This window comes from Aphis gossypii, chromosome 2, assembly GCF_020184175.1.
Source record: "Aphis gossypii isolate Hap1 chromosome 2, ASM2018417v2, whole genome shotgun sequence".
In the NCBI taxonomy this organism is placed as follows: domain Eukaryota; kingdom Metazoa; phylum Arthropoda; class Insecta; order Hemiptera; family Aphididae; genus Aphis; species Aphis gossypii.
The window spans coordinates 19093568-19111035 of NC_065531.1; the positions used below are offsets into that span (position 1 = coordinate 19093568).

Here is a 17468-nt window from a genome sequence, read left to right on the forward strand (position 1 = left end):
TGTGTATGTGTGAGTGGCGTGAGTGGCGTGTGCGTGTACGTGTGTATATACTTGCGTGCGCGCGCGTGTATTTGTGTGTGTGGGCGAACCGACGTTAAGAACCATATAATATATACGTAATACGTATTATATATTATTATATTTTTTTTTTTTTTTTTTTTTTAACTTTTTTCGAATTGCGACTGGCGCGCGCACGCCTCACGCCAACTGTGGCGCCCGTGTACCTATACGTATAATATTATTATATTATTATTATTATTATTATTATTATTATTATGTTTTGTGTATAGCGGTTTTCGTTTTCGTTTTGTTTTGTTTTGTTTTGTTTTTTTTTTTTTTTTTTGTTTTTCGATTTTTCGCATTCAAATAAGGAAATCGGCTTAACACGCAAACTGATTAATGAAGTTTTTATTGGACCGCCGTATATTATACATGAATAGGAACTTTTGGATGGAGGGAGAGGGGTTTGAGGGGCGGTGGCGAAGGCGCGGGCGGAGGCGCGGTCAGTGTGTATACATAATATATAACATAATACGATTTAATACGAACATTGCAGCAGCGAATCCGTGACGGTGGCGATGGGAGGCCGACCGACAGACTTTCGTTATTTTATATTATATTTTTCCGTTCGTTGCAGGGTTATAGCTGGGTAATGTACGTGTGTGTGTGTGCACAAACTCGCGGCTATGACGGTCAACGGAATTCATTAGGTATTTGAAATACGAGTTCGCCATTCGTGGTTTTTACAAAAGAAATATGCATATATACACACAAACGGGGCAGTCTGCATAGTATATAATATGTAGGTACATATTATAATACCTGCTATATTATGTGTATGAGAGTGTGTGTGTGCAATAATATAAGCGTGCAATAATTTATAAAATTTATTAGCTATGATATATTGTATAGTATATACCTATGTCCATGAAAGGTCACCCTTAAGACTTTTGAACACTATACCAATATATATTAATATTAAATGTACACAATAATATGCACGATTATACACAGTAATTCTATTGTGTTTCGCGTTCTTTGAATGTACAATATGTAAATATTGCAGTTAATTTATTGAGTATGCGAAAAATCAGAATTGCTTTATTAGGTATTACTATTGTATAATGTGCCTATTTATACGCGAATTGTGTAATTATTTATTATTATGTATTAGTTTTTTCTTTCAAAAGTTCACTATTTTTGTTAAACGTCATACATCATAATTAAATATTTTTATTTTTTGTATGGGGTACTTATTTTTTTATTTTTTTATGTATGATAAATTATAACATTTTTTTATAATACATAATAATAAATATTATAAACCTCGTTTCCTTCTAACTCTTATAGTTTTTTTTTTTAATTATTTCTTATAGACGCATTAGCGCTCAACTCTACAATTGTAATACTTGCTGACCCAAATCAAATCGACTGAAATAGACATTTTTCTATACAGTATGTGTGGATAAAAATAGCTCAAGAATTTCAATCGATATCGAAAAATCAGCGTTCAATCGCGAAAAAAAAATATGGTTTCCGAATGCATCGCGATGTGGTGACTGGTGATCATGATAATTAATTTATGCTTTCATTTTGATACTTTGAGGTTTTCACTTGAGTTACACTAAACGTTAGCATAAAGCAACGGATTTAACATGGATTGATTTTTTACAGGCAATGAAGGGCTTGAGAACATCTAGTAGTTTATAAAGCTAAAAATGTTGAAATTATAAATTGCTTAAATGTACATTGTAAAAAATTATATAATGTTACAATTGATAATTATATAATATTTTGTAGTTTTAAATTGAATAATACATAAATTATAACTTAAAAAATGTATATTATAAGTTTTAAGAAAATTTTTAGTAGTAACATTGATTATAAAATATTATTTATTATCAATGATAGTACTTCCATTAGTTACATTCAAAGTCCACGCAGGACTTGTACATTCTGTTCTAAAAATATTCATAGCCACCAAATCCGTTTTTATGGAATTTGAGTGTGGATAAGTTTATCTATAACAATATATTTATAGCACAAAAAATAATTATGTTTATTGTTGTGATCGACTTCTTGAAGAAAAAAAGTTTTACATATATTTATTATTTTTTATAAATTTTGTTTATTTATTTATCACATTACCATCCCATATTATATTATATAACTACACGTTTTTAATAAGACTTCTAACAATAACATAATAATTAAATATTTTTAAAATTATCATTATATAAACTATTAGGTTACATTCTAGACTTTAATTTATCATTTATCTAAACATGAATACTTAAATGGATTCCGACATACCATTAACAATATAATATTAATGCCGAATAATATTTCTGATCATATACCTACCATATCGGTGCCTATCTAAGATTTAAAAAATAATATTTTTGTTATTATTAAGAATTTTTTATCGCAATATGTCTGTTTTTTATTATGTTCTTGGTCATTGGTAAACTAGGTAAGTAAATATGTTATTATATATATTTATAATAAGGATTTTATTTTATTATATATTTTCAAGTATAAAACATGGTCCCTTGTCAGTTCATTAAATTACACATCTAAAGCAATTTTAAATGTGTTGTATAAAATATTGTAATAAAATAAACTTAGCCTATGAACATTGCAGTTTGCTGTAATTTTGTGTAAATTTGTATAACTCACAAAACTATATTATAAAATATAGATTTGTTCATTATATGAAGTTATATAAAAATTATATTTTATAAGTAGGAATAGTTATATATAATATGTTTAAAGTAGATACCTATTATGATGAAACTTTTATCATCTGAACAATTAATCAACCAGTTAAGTATGTCGTTTTGAAATGGCAGGGTAGATTAACTAAAAATTATTTTATAATAAAATAAATTGCACTTATTGGTAATATAAAGTGTTTATACAGGATGATTCACTAAGCATGCCCACTCCTTATTTTTTTTTATTAATAATGAATTTATGCAAATTCTGTTTTTGTTTTTGAACTTTTAAACATACTTTAAGGCTGCATTTTCAAATTCTTAAGATTTTTTTGTACTATTGAAGGAGTTTCGTGTGGCGACATAAACTTTTGTTGTTCAAATGATAATCCCTTTACTTTATTATAAATGTTTTAATAAATAATTTATTTAAAAATATCTATGTGCCAATTCAAAATTTGAACAAGTAGATTTATAGTTATTAAAATATTTTTACTAAATGTAAAATTCCTTGAAAATTATTTTACAAAAATATAAATTGATTATTTATATGTAATATTAGATTTAGTCTTTAGTATACTTTGCCCATTTTTACAAATAATATATGTTGCAGAGTAATATTAAAATTATAATACAATTTTGAAATCACCATAGCCCTCAAATTTTTCAAGTCCATTATTATTTGCAAATCATAAGAACTTATTAACTTTAGTAATCTAAGTTAAATATATTAATATATTTAATAATATATATTTATTATATATATTTATAATAAGGATTTTATTTTATTATATATTTTCAAGTATAAAACATGGTCCCTTGTCAGTTCATTAAATTACACATCTAAAGCAATTTTAAATGTGTTGTATAAAATATTGTAATAAAATAAACTTAGCCTATGAACATTGCAGTTTGCTGTAATTTTGTGTAAATTTGTATAACTCACAAAACTATATTATAAAATATAGATTTGTTCATTATATGAAGTTATATAAAAATTATATTTTATAAGTAGGAATAGTTATATATAATATGTTTAAAGTAGATACCTATTATGATGAAACTTTTATCATCTGAACAATTAATCAACCAGTTAAGTATGTCGTTTTGAAATGGCAGGGTAGATTAACTAAAAATTATTTTATAATAAAATAAATTGCACTTATTGGTAATATAAAGTGTTTATACAGGATGATTCACTAAGCATGCCCACTCCTTATTTTTTTTTATTAATAATGAATTTATGCAAATTCTGTTTTTGTTTTTGAACTTTTAAACATACTTTAAGGCTGCATTTTCAAATTCTTAAGATTTTTTTGTACTATTGAAGGAGTTTCGTGTGGCGACATAAACTTTTGTTGTTCAAATGATAATCCCTTTACTTTATTATAAATGTTTTAATAAATAATTTATTTAAAAATATCTATGTGCCAATTCAAAATTTGAACAAGTAGATTTATAGTTATTAAAATATTTTTACTAAATGTAAAATTCCTTGAAAATTATTTTACAAAAATATAAATTGATTATTTATATGTAATATTAGATTTAGTCTTTAGTATACTTTGCCCATTTTTACAAATAATATATGTTGCAGAGTAATATTAAAATTATAATACAATTTTGAAATCACCATAGCCCTCAAATTTTTCAAGTCCATTATTATTTGCAAATCATAAGAACTTATTAACTTTAGTAATCTAAGTTAAATATATTAATATATTTAATAATATATATTTATTTATATATTTTTATATATATATATTTATTAATATATTTTATTTTAATTTTTAATTTTTAATACGTCATCATTTTTAGAAGTTATACCTACCTAATGTTAAATAATTTGATGGAAAATAACTCAAATAAGGGTTCTCGTTTAAAAAAAATAGAAGTTTATATCTTTAAATGTCCATTATACGTACTACTTCTTATAAGTAGTAAAAAAAATCTAAAAAAGTCTAAAACTTAGTTTTGATAAAATAAATTGAGCATTTTTTTAATAAAAAAGGAAGTTAACCAGTTAATATACTTGGTGAATCACATATGTCTTATATTATATTATTATGTATAAGGTTTTGTATCAAATAGTCATTATTAAAAAACTTTTATATTTAAGATATTTTCAATTATTTTACTAAATCTGATTACAATCATCAGTACAAAAATAAAGTATTTATACCGAAAGATAAATCGTATTCATAATATTGATAAAAATGTAAGTAAATTTGATAATAATATGTCAATTTAGAGCCAACAAAGATTTTTTGTTAAATTGATAAATCTGTCATAACATTTATACGTATAGGATAATACCTAATTTGTGTCGTATAACCATGGTCTCAGAACTGTTCTTAGTGTTGAAAATAATTCAGACTATCTAATCAGCGGTTAGTTTATTGTTAAAAATTGTACATAAGGTAAAATTGTTTTAAAAAGATAGTGTTTTGTAATTAATAGCTAGTGAATTCCATATTATTTTCATATTATCCTTGCATTGTTCAGATAATAAAACTTTTGACACTTGATAAAAATTGCAGGTATTATTTTAGGCATTTATAAAAACAGCATAAAAACTCATCAAGAATAAAAACGGAGTTCATAAATAATAACAAACATGTCTGTTTGTACGATGTTATTTATTGCTACCATTACAGTTTCGTTGTCTAATAGACCAATCACAGCTATAAACATTCTAGCTATAGAGCCAGTTACGGGTAAAAGCCATTGGAATTTCATGAGTGCACTTCTTCGAGCTTTGACAGACAGTGGCCATCGCATTACTGCATTCACTCCACTCCCCGATGGAGATCGAGTCAACTATACAGAGATCGACATATCAAGTGATATTTCCGCAATGGATATAGGCATTGACTCACATTTCGTGATGGAAAACTTTAGGAAATCTACGGTAATGATACCTTTGGTTATGAACTGGACTCGACGTATTTGCAGTATTATATACGAACATCCCAAAATGAAAAACATTATACTTAATAACAAACAGTTTCATTACGATTTAATTATTGTCGAACGAGCAGCGTCGGAATGTGTCACTTACATAGCCGCAAAATTGGATATACCGGTCATATTCTCGTCCCCCTCGCCGTTGAAAACGACAATTGAATATAGCATAATAGGAAACGGTCCAAATCCAGCATCCGTATCACATGTAATGGCTTATCACTCCGTTCCCAGAACATTTTTTCAGCGGTTTACGAATTCTCTATTCTACGCCTATAGCTCATTTTTAAGTACACGAAAAGAGTCTGAAATGAAAATAAATAACCCCGGTGAGTACGATTTAATAGAACCAGTTAAACCATCAATCGTATTTCTTAATACGCATTACATTACCGAAGCACCAAGACCGTTTCCACCAAATATAATACAAGTAGGTGGCATTCACTTACAATCGCCAAAAAAAGATATACCCGCAGTGAGTAAATAATCCATTTATAGCGTTATTATTTCAGTGGCGTCATTTTACTATAATACATTTTTTAAGAAAGGTGAATTGTTAACCTACTCCTTGAAAAACCTACAAAGTGTATCCTCAGTTTGTAAATTCTTACAAACTGAGGATATAAACTATTACAACCACCTATTAGTTAAAATGTATAACTAATAGCCGCATAAATTTTAGTATTTTTTAATACTAAATACTTAACTTATAGTACCTACCTATATTTTTGGTTTTTAAAAAAATGGATATCAATAACGAGTGATGGTATTTTATGTTGAATAAGCACTAAAATCAAACTTCTAGTTAAATATAAAAAAAATTATGTTATTGATGAAAATTATAATTTAAAATGTATTTATACAATAAAAGTGTATTAATAATGTATTATCAAATGTATATGTATTATCCGATATGCTCTGACAAAATATTGGAATTGAGTTTTTAAAAAATATTGATAAGCGTTCAACACAGACCTTTAAACTGACATATAAAAACACGAATATCCCCTTCTACCACAAACGGTAATTTCTGTGATAATGATTTAGGCCAAACAATCTGAAAAATGCTCCTTTTGTTAAGAAATTGCCTATATAAAAATTAATAAAAAATTAATTTAATTTCTTTCAAAATCACCTAATAAATTGTTTTTAATATACTCATAAAGGAATCAATAAATATTAAATAGTGTTCATTTTAGTCAATTAGTACCATGTATAAGGCACATTGTTATTTAACATTAATGAATGTCAAACTTTTTATTTCTTCTTTTGTGGCCAGGCATTAGCCGATTACCTAGCTTACCCTGATGAATATACCACTTGTATACCTACTCTTAAATTATAATTTACAATTAAGTACATTATGCTATTGTTATAGAATAAAACTAATCTGTAAAAAAAATTTGATACACATGAAAAAAGATATACAAATGTGTATTTATGGGTACCGTTCTGTTGTACAATATATACAGTTACCGAATAGGTCACTCTAATGGATGTGTTAAATTTGAATCCAATAATATAGCGTTGTTTAAGAAAAACAATTCTGAGTGAAGACGGTCAGTCAACTCTATAGCTTTTTCTAAAAATGATTTTAAAGTTATTGTACCAAATAATAAAATATATCAATAATAATAATATAAATAACAAAAATGGCTTTGTTCGGTAACTTAAAGACATTTTTTTAAAAATTGTTTACAACGTTTTCTCGTTAACTCGGTATTAAGACTGACCATTCATATGGTGATTGAGAAGTATAAATAACTCTATGTATATAATATACCTGTAAATGTTAAATGTTGTTTGTAAATAAATTAAAATATTTAGTTTTCAAATTTTGACACCGTTAGCGATGACGCATAGCACCGTAATAGATAGTAGTTATACGTACGATATAATTTTTCTTTGATTCTAAAGTTTCTAAGTAATTGTAAAAACTATGCAACTTACAGAAATGAGGTTAATTTTTTTTTATTCCATACCTTATGCCGTTTTATATACGTTAAGCTTTGAAAATAACATCAGAAAGATGATAACCTCCAGAAGCAATGACAGATGGTCATGTTTGACTATATTTTTATATTTTAACTAGATTTTTTTTTTTTACATTAATTTAATGTTTACAATTAGTTATCTGATAGTTAAACGAATTTATTTGTATTTTGCATTCCATATATTTTGAAATTTTGATGAACATAAATATTATATTTTTAAAACAAACTTTGATTTTCTGTCCAAAATTAGGCACAACTTAATGAACTATACAGTTCTAGACCAAGATAATTTCACTCGGGAATAGAATAAAAATATTTCAATATCAATTGTAAATATTCGATGCGTTACAGGACTAGATCCCAATATAACCGAACTCGAAAAGGTTATTCAAGGCATAAAATCAAATGGAGCCGTTATGGACCAAGAAAATTTCATCCTAGAACAGAATAAAAATATTTCGATAGTTGCGTTCAGCAGAATTTATTTTATGTTATTAGTGACTTTACCTATTATATCAAACTTTAAAGTAAAAATATTTACCATGGTATCTTATACGATTTAATTAATGTTATAATTATATAATTTTGAAGTGAATAATAAATAGCTATATTAAATACTACAACTATTTAAATAATCTTAACTCACTTTGAAATTATATAATATTACTAAAATACTATGAGATATCATAGATAATATTCTTACCTTTAAGTTTGATAATGGATAAATTCACTTTAACACTAAAGCTGACAACATAAAATAAATTCGAGTGATCGTAAATTTATTAAGTATGTTGTATAATATATGTAAGATAGAGAAAACACATATAGGTGTGCTTCCCTCTTAATGTTAAACATTATAGGCGTATGGATCTATGACGGTACGAATATTTTGTTATTGAGAAAAAAATTGCAATTAAACCACCCACTATTATTCATACAAAACAGTGATGAGGTATGTGTTCCACAATTTATATAATAATTTGATATTATCACTCACAAACATTATTAGGCTAGACTAGATTTGGTTTCTGGCATGGAATTATCCTTTCCCAGAAACGCTTAATTTGACTCCGTTCCGTCTATAACCTTTTCCAGTTCATTTTCATTAATATCGAGTCCTGTTTTATATTGAATATCTGTGTTTAATATCGAAGTATCTTTGTTCTCTTCCAGAGTGAAATTTCCCTGACCCAGAGCTACTCCATTTGATTCGATTTTGTGTGTATCCTTTAAGCAATATTATGATTGAATTATTTTCAAGTATTGTAAATCTATTAAAAGTTTGATCTGCAAAATTAATCTTTTTATAAGAGGGAATCCCATCTATCTTATTTCTGTTACATAACATAAATAATAGGTACAGTGAGTTCCGCTGAATGTGATAACATATGGTTCAGGTCATTTTGATTCTATTAACCGATTGATTCCACTAAACAACATTATTTTTTTTAATGATTCCATATTTATATGGAAAATATCAATTTATATATTTCATACGTACCTATGCTTAAAATAAAATAATAAAATAAATATATCTAAAATAAAGTAAAGGAACTATATAATACTCTCGATTGTATTTGAGAATCTACTAATTTAATTTTCATATTAGCCTGAAATTGAAATCCATATTCAATTAATACCCATATAATTTTTAGTTATTTAAAATTTAATATATAATAATGTGTATACAATGTACATTGTGTGTAAATATAATACTATAATATAAGAACTAAAATCAGTTTCAAACATCATAAAAACGATAAGAACGTTCATAAAAGTGATTCAATTACCTGGTATTTAGTGATTCTAATCTAATAAAAGGTTAATATTTTACCATTAGTAACATAAGATTTTGTTTGAGATTTTTATTTTTGATTTCAATAAATGTTTGTTTTTATAAGCCAGTGATCACAACAAACAGAACTCACTGTGTATTATATTATTTGTATACAATTATTACACAAAACAATAATAAATACTATTTTGTATCATATCTTAAACATATTTAGTGTTATATCGTAAAAACCTGTAACCATAAATTTACTGATCAACTATAAACATACATTTTATGTGCGAAAACTCTTAAGGCATATAATTGTACCATTAGACAAATTACAGGAATTCTACAAGGTATTCAGATCTAATTATTTGTTACGATTATTTCATTGGTAAATATGAGTATGTTTTATTATACTAATAAGTAATATTACTATTATAATTGAATGGATCATGAGTGTACCTGCAATATATTTACAGCTAAGCTGGTGTTTGGCTCTTGGCACGTCTGCAGAAATGACTTATGTTGTTCTTTCTCTGCATTTTGCAATTCCTCTCCTTTTTTTTCTCCTATTTCATGCACGCTTTTTCGTGCAACGATTTCATTGTCATTTATTTCGATAGTTGACGACTTCATGTGTTCTAATTCTTTGTTATGTTTTAGCTCAATTTCTACAAACTTCGTATGGCAATCGCGGTGACATACTTCGGTACAATCTTTGCACTTATATACTGCTTTAAAGGTTTTTATTTTGTTACAATACATGCATTTTCTATATCGATAAAGAAAAGGAGTAGATGGTTTTATAAAATCGTGACTCAAATCCATTTTTTATAAAATTTAATAAATACGAACTCTATATGTAAATTCATTGATTGAATGATCAATAAATAATACAAGAAACATTAAACATATTAATATGAATATTAACTGAGTGTTTGAATAACACGGGTTGCTAATAGTTTCAAGCAATAAAGTAGTTAATTGTTTTTAATTCAATCTAATATTTGTTAAAAAAAGATTGTTTGCATTTAAAATCCATATTTTATTAAATGGAAGTGTCATCAGGTTGAGAAATTCTACTAATTGGTTTAGTTATTTTCCTAAACTCCATAAATGCATGAATGTAATATAATTTAGTATTAATAGTATTATGTACTCGTATAATGATATATGATATATACCTATTATAGTATTTTGGAATCAGTCTAAATTGTTGAAAAAATTATTGTTTTCATGGAGATAAAAATTTGATCTAATTTAATCACTAGAAGTATCACGTAAAATACTATCACAGAAATTTAATAAATCCCAACACATTGATAAAGAGTTAAATTAAAATTATACTATGTGTTAGAAATACCTACTAACATAAACATTTAGAAAATTTAAAATATTTACCACTATTATAGTTTTTGATTCACAATTAAATATCAAAATTCGTTAAACAAAAACAGTTATTATTCTATGGGAATATATTATACGGAGTATCTAATGTCATACAAATTTGAATTTCATACAGTCATACAAAATTAACATCTTTCCGATAAACCATAAACATGTTTTTGTTTTGTTTGTTTGCCTAATGATAAAAAAAAAAACTAATGAAGAATCTAGTGTTAAATTTTTAAATCTCAGATATAAAAAGATAATGTTTATGAATTTTTAATATTTTATGAATTTTGTTAAAATTTTATCGTTAAACAAAAATACAAAATCGATATTTTTAGTTGGCAAATAAACAACTAATGAGGAAGAGGACCTCATAATAAATTTTCAAGCATTTTTACCAAGTAAACATTTAATTATTAACTTTTAAAGAAAAAATCAAAAATTCCATTTGTTCGTAGGTAAATAACTCAAAAAATGTATATTTTAAAAATTATATTAAGTATAAAAATGATAGTTTGAGTATTTGGTGAAAAGTTTTTTTTTAGTGTTAAGAAAATAAATAGAAATCAATTTCGTCAAAAACTATAGTTGTACATAAAAATTAGCGTTATTCCTTGATTTTTTTCATTTTCCAGTTGTTTTGAAAAGTGTCAATAATTTTTTACTTGAACCACCCAAAGTACCAACAACATTAGAAATTTGCTACCAAAAACCACCCCTAACATTTTAAACTGAAGGAATTACATTGCCCCAAAAGGTACTGACACATACATCGTTGAAAGATTAATATATTCAATACCCCGTCAGAATTCAAAATTTAAAATCTTAGTTATGAAATTTTGCTGAAAATATTATGACAAAAATTAGGTCGATCTCGCCAACAACCGCGGTCCGCGACTGCAGTCAAGAAACTTTTAAAATTAGAAGAAATAAATGTCCCTCCTTGGAACATCCTCCAACCATTAATACCAAAATGACGCTACTTGTATCTGCAAGTTATAAATTAATAAAGGCTAATAATATGATACTGTTACAATTAACACTCTTTGCACTACCTATACAGGATATTTTAGAATACATCGATAATTCACCGTATGGAGTAATTTACTTCACTTTAGGATCAATCGTGGAAATGTCAACGTTGCCGGACCATATCCAAAATGCGTATAAAGACGGCCTGTCGAAAGTTCCTCAAAGAATATTATGGAAGTATGAAGGCGAAATGAAAAAAAAACCAATAAATGTGATGACACGTAAATGGTTTCCTCAACGTGAAATACTATGTAAGTATTTAGTATTTACTTACATATATGTTAAACAATAAAATCGTTTTTAAAATAAAAACAACACAACAGAATTTTCAACATTCGTTCCTTATAGTGCATCCTAAAGTAAAATTATTCATCAGTCATGGAGGTATATCTGGTGTGTATGAAGCTATAGACGCCAGTGTTCCAGTTCTTGGACTTCCCATATTCTATGATCAGCCCAGGAATATAGAAAATTTAGTGGACGCAGGGATGGCAATTTCTATGGATTTTTTATCTGTAACTAAAGAAAACCTTATTAGTGCCGTTAATGAATTAATTATCAATGAAAAGTGAGTAGCAGTAAATGTTAAGTTTGACTATCATAATATAACAAATTGTTGTCGATAATATTTATAAAAATACGACACGATAATATATAAAAAAAAAAAAAACTTAAAACCTTTTTTTTTTAAGATACCGGAAAAACGCCAATTTAGTTTCTAATCGTTTCAAAGATCGACCTATGGCTCCGGAAAGATCGGTAGTTTATTGGACAGAATATGTTTTTCGTCATAAAAGCGCACCTCACTTAAAATCTTACTCCTTCGATTTGACGTGGTATCAATACTATCTTTTGGACGTGGTTGCTGTCATGCTATTATTCATCTTATCTACCGTTTATATCATTTATAAAATACTTATGTGTGTATGTGTGTGTGGATAAATATTTTTTTAAGTGTAAACGAAAGTAAAAAATATGTATACATAATAAGTAACTAACTGAATGGAAATTATTACTATTTAGCGATAATTGTTATGAACCATAATGTTATTTAAATATCGTTTAATAAATTATAATAATCCATTATTAAATATAAGAAGTAAACAATAATTATAGTCTATAGACATTATATAAAATATTAAATAAATAATATTTTTAATGAACATCACAACTTCACAAGTATAACTATAATGTTAAATATAATTATCCATAAAGAATAATATTTTGATCTTATTTTACACTCATTATATGTCTATTCAGATATTTATATCTATATATATATATCTAAATAACTTCAAATATATTTTTATAATAAATTGATTTTATAAAACAATAATGTCGATTATATATTAATTTTCATTATTTTTAATGCTCTTCTCAGGACCAGACTTAGGATTTTTAGACCCAGGCTCATCCTGTGAAGTGAGCTCTACGAAAGATAAAGAAAATAGTGTGATTGTGCAAATAATTAAACATTATATTACGTTTATGTTTAATTCGGCTCGAATTCTTCTATATATCACACACAAAACCTACTTGTTATTATCAATTATCATCCACGATTTTTAAATTTCAATACCCATTACCCATCGTTATTTTTTCTAATTGTTTAATATTTTTTAAAAAAAAACTAATATTACGACTCACCTAAATTCATTTAATGCGGCAATTTAGATAATCGAGTACCGACTCGGATATATTTAAAATAACAATTATTATCAAATTAAAAAAAAAATTCTTGAGTATTTGTTGCATATTATACAGCATATTTCCTTACTTTTTAGTGCATGAAAATCTGTGCTTTAATTATAACTATCTATATCTTACTAACAAATTATCGCATACGACTTATTAATTTTGATTTCTATCAAAGTAAGTAGGCACGTATTTACGAACTAGAATTAATAATACTATAATAGTTTATATTTATATACAGCATATGACTGAAGTATGGGAATAATAACAACTTAACGATTATGACGTCTATCTTATCTTATGACTGAAATACGTATGTTATAATATGTACCACAATAAATTAACAAACAATTTACACAATTGATTTAACACTATCATAATGTGTGATATGACTGATATAAATGATATTAATGTATAAAATAATTAATTAACGTATTTTAATATTTTATACTTGGACTGTAAGGCTATACCCAGTGGTGTATTGATAGAAATATTCATAGGTATGGAGTAGGTACACTATATTTTTATGCAAATAAGTGACAATGGTAAAAACATTAAAACCCGTGTAATTAAATTTCAATAAACCAAATTGAATTACTCGTTCGACATTCAATTTATGTATAAATATCAAAATATTTTTTTTTCAAAAATGTCGTTTTAAAATGACTACAGATTTACAACAAAAATATTGTTACTTTTCGAGATATTACATTAATCAATTAATGTGTGTTAACTGTGAAAGGAAATAAAGAACAACCTTGCATAGCGTTGAGTCTTGCGTGTATTCTCATGTTAACAGTATTATAGTCGTATAGTTGCCTTTTTATCATCCAATCAATCATAAATTTAAATTAAGTAAGTAAAAACAATTATATTAATGTATAATACCTGCAGAACGCGGCTGTATATTATAATTTAATAGGTATGATATATTTTAACAACATCATTCATTATAAATGTATAAAACAATATACTAAAACATTAAAACTGCAGAATCGTTAGATTCAAAAATTGTTTTATTCATCAATATAGCACTAATACGTTGTATAAAACGGTAAGTTACGCGCGATCTAGTATTCCTCGTAAGCACTATATCTTACGAAAACAATATGACCTCTCCAGCAAGGTAGCGTGGACAAATATGTGAGTACACTATAGAATACGATTCTAAATCATTTCTATCTCTAAAAAGTTGTCCTACCTACAAACGTGTTACAGAATAATCTGAACTAAATTCTAAATAAAATAATATAACAGCAACTATTGATTTCCATTATTTGGCCATATGAGAATAAATTGTTAACATTACTGTAGATATAAATAATCAGAACTAAAAACAACTTACAAAGGACCGACCTTGTATAAAATGTCCAAGCTTTTTATCTTGCAAAATAACATTCAAACATTTTACTGAAGAAAAATTTAAAAGTATTATAACACATACCATGCGTAGATGTGTAGAAAATGATACCTAATATGGACATATTTTGGTGAACATTTTTACTATTTGCAGTAAATTTTTAAGTACACCAAAAATATATAATTGATTGGGTAAAATATTATCATAAAAATATTTGTTTCCTATAATTGATTTTCTCCGTTTATTATTTTGAAAATTAAGAATTTTTTAATCTTTAACCCCCCACCACACACAAAATACCAAATAGACTAGGTAAGTAGATGACTACCACCTCTTTTTTGAGTGTTTTTAAATTGTATCTTTTTATTTATAACATAATAAGATTTATAATAATCTAAAAATTTCACGATCACAAGCTTTAATCTATATACAATTTATAATAATAGACAGGGATATGAGCACATCATTAGTCATGCCTTATTTACATAAATGCTGAATTAAATTAATACTAGATATACAAATATAATCTAATACGAAAATGTTTGATTATGCCTATAGCTAGCTAGTAATGGTAATAATAAATAAAGTAAGTTTAAGACAAGTATATTATAGGGTGCCTCAAAATACGCAACTACCAATTCCAAAGTTTAATTTGTATATAATAATAATATATTATAATTATTAATTATATACTATATTATATTATTATTGTGACTTAATAGAATTGAATTTTACAATAAAATATAAAATGGATTGCGATTAATAACTCGTTTTTAATGTATATTATATTAAAATAGGTACACCTATATGGCTATCAGAGATAAGTCGATCGATAGGGTTTCTTACCGATTTTTAGTACCTACAATATTATACATAATTATTAACTAATTAATATATTATTAGTTATTGCATATGTAGTAGCAATTTTAGTTACTAATTAGTGATGGACAATTGTTTAAGTATTTGTTTAGAATTAAAATCATAGATTTAATTGTTTTATATTGTTTTAAAGATTCCTCTCTCCGCGATCTAAATAATGAACTTTTTAATGTAGATTTCTTCAATTAGTTAAACTAACAATGTCCATTCTAGGAGAATTATTTTTTATTGATTACGATACATCGTAAACTACCTATTAAAATCTCCAAAATTTACTGGTTGCAAAATTACAGCATTACAAAATAGTCCGCTAAAAAGTTGCATTAATGATTATAACTGTCTAGTGACCTTCATGATTCGACGATGAAACCATCTCATGGAACCTACCAAAATGAAGTAGCATTAAAGTCCTTGAGTAGCTCATTAAACGCAATTACCTTGCAAGTACTAAGTGTGTCATTATGTATACATTTCGAAATTATGATGACAATAATAGTACAAGTTCAGCCAAATGTTTAATACAATTTTGAACATAATCGAGATTACTTAACAAATTAAAAATTCAATACTATGTAATTTATTTTCAAATATGAACGTATATTTACACATTACCACTTGCCTTATTAATTCCGTGTTGAAATACAAAAACCATTTAAAAATATTAAACATTACCAACACGTATTTTATAAATATTATTATTTGACACTTGATTTATAGATTTTAAAAACATCACGTGTACCTATACCTAATACAGTGACGGAACTAGGATTTTCTCATGGGGGGGATATAAATATTTTCTTACTGAACATGTATAGGTATATATGCTTTATTCTACTAGATTTAATTTCCACGGCTACGGGGGGGGGATCTATCCCCCATATCCCTACCCCCGTAGATCCGCCACTGACCTACTATAATGTAAACCACTGTTAATACAAAAACAATTACATTTGTAAACAGAATAGGTAATTAATACAATTACTAAAAATTGTAAAATGTAATAATATAAATTGTATAGGTAGTACATAGGTACCATCTATCACTGAAATCTGCAATCTGCATATGTATTCTAATACTTCACATAAAACACGCTATATTTAAACTTTTAAATTTTAATACCATTAGTCGCAAAATTGTTTTTATTTATGAAATATATGTAATAATGCCAACAACTAGAGATAAATAAAAATTAGTAAACTTTAAAATTATCAATATACAATATAAATTACCCGCGATGTATTAGCAGTCGGAAGCAGTTAACCAAGGTTTACCAGTAAGCTTCAGCCTTTAGTACACTATATCAATGGGACTTATAACTATTTAACAATAATATTATTACTTACAGGTACCTACTATTGTACCATTGTAAAATACCTTCTAATCTGATCATGATAACAGTTCTTAGACTGAGAATTTTTACCCTTAGTAAAAAGATTTTACCAAACATTGCAAGTTCTACATAATTTGCAAACATTTGTCAACATTTTCAGTATTTTTATTTTCCGAGTACTAGAATTAATATGATTAATTAGGTTAGTTTTTTAAGATAATCATTTTATAAAGGCCATACTTAATAATATCTAACTATAAACTAGTAATAACTATCTGTAGTAACTATCATAAACTACAGCTAAACTGTCTATACTTATGTTTTAGTA

At 26.1% G+C, this 17468-nt stretch overlaps 2 protein-coding genes across 2 annotated transcripts; one reads left to right on the forward strand and one right to left on the reverse strand.

Annotated features, from left to right (window-relative positions):
* Positions 1–5109: 5109 nt before the first annotated feature.
* LOC114119844 (UDP-glucosyltransferase 2-like) lies at positions 5110–13836 on the forward strand. Its single transcript, XM_027981564.2, has 6 exons — positions 5110–6156; positions 11908–12127; positions 12225–12444; positions 12569–12792; positions 13258–13328; positions 13813–13836. Exons 1-6 carry the CDS (start codon positions 5335–5337, stop codon positions 13834–13836), a joined length of 1581 nt encoding a protein of 526 aa, XP_027837365.2. The 5' UTR covers positions 5110–5334.
* On the reverse strand, positions 7832–10388 carry LOC114119846 (uncharacterized). Its single transcript, XM_027981566.2, has 3 exons — positions 9915–10388; positions 8673–8902; positions 7832–8112 (listed from the first exon to the last, which is right to left on the reverse strand). The coding sequence occupies exons 1-2, from the start codon at positions 10278–10280 to the stop codon at positions 8735–8737; spliced, it is 534 nt and encodes a 177-aa protein (XP_027837367.2). The 5' UTR covers positions 10281–10388; the 3' UTR covers positions 7832–8112; positions 8673–8734.
* Positions 13837–17468: the final 3632 nt, after the last annotated feature.

Bases quoted from the DNA above. Each gene is read 5' to 3' on its own strand.
- LOC114119844 (XM_027981564.2), top strand. From the start codon at position 5,335: ATGTCTGTTTGTACGATGTTATTTATTGCTACCATTACAGTTTCGTTG. The intron at 12,445-12,568 runs GTGAGTAGCAGT...TTTTTTTTTAAG, and splicing joins GAATTAATTATCAATGAAAA to ATACCGGAAAAACGCCAATT. The intron at 13,329-13,812 runs GTGATTGTGCAA...ATTTATATACAG, and splicing joins CGAAAGATAAAGAAAATAGT to CATATGACTGAAGTATGGGA.
- LOC114119846 (XM_027981566.2), bottom strand. From the start codon at position 10,280: ATGGATTTGAGTCACGATTTTATAAAACCATCTACTCCTTTTCTTTAT. The intron at 8,903-9,914 runs GTACACTCATGA...TATTGCTTAAAG, and splicing joins TAGCTGTAAATATATTGCAG to GATACACACAAAATCGAATC.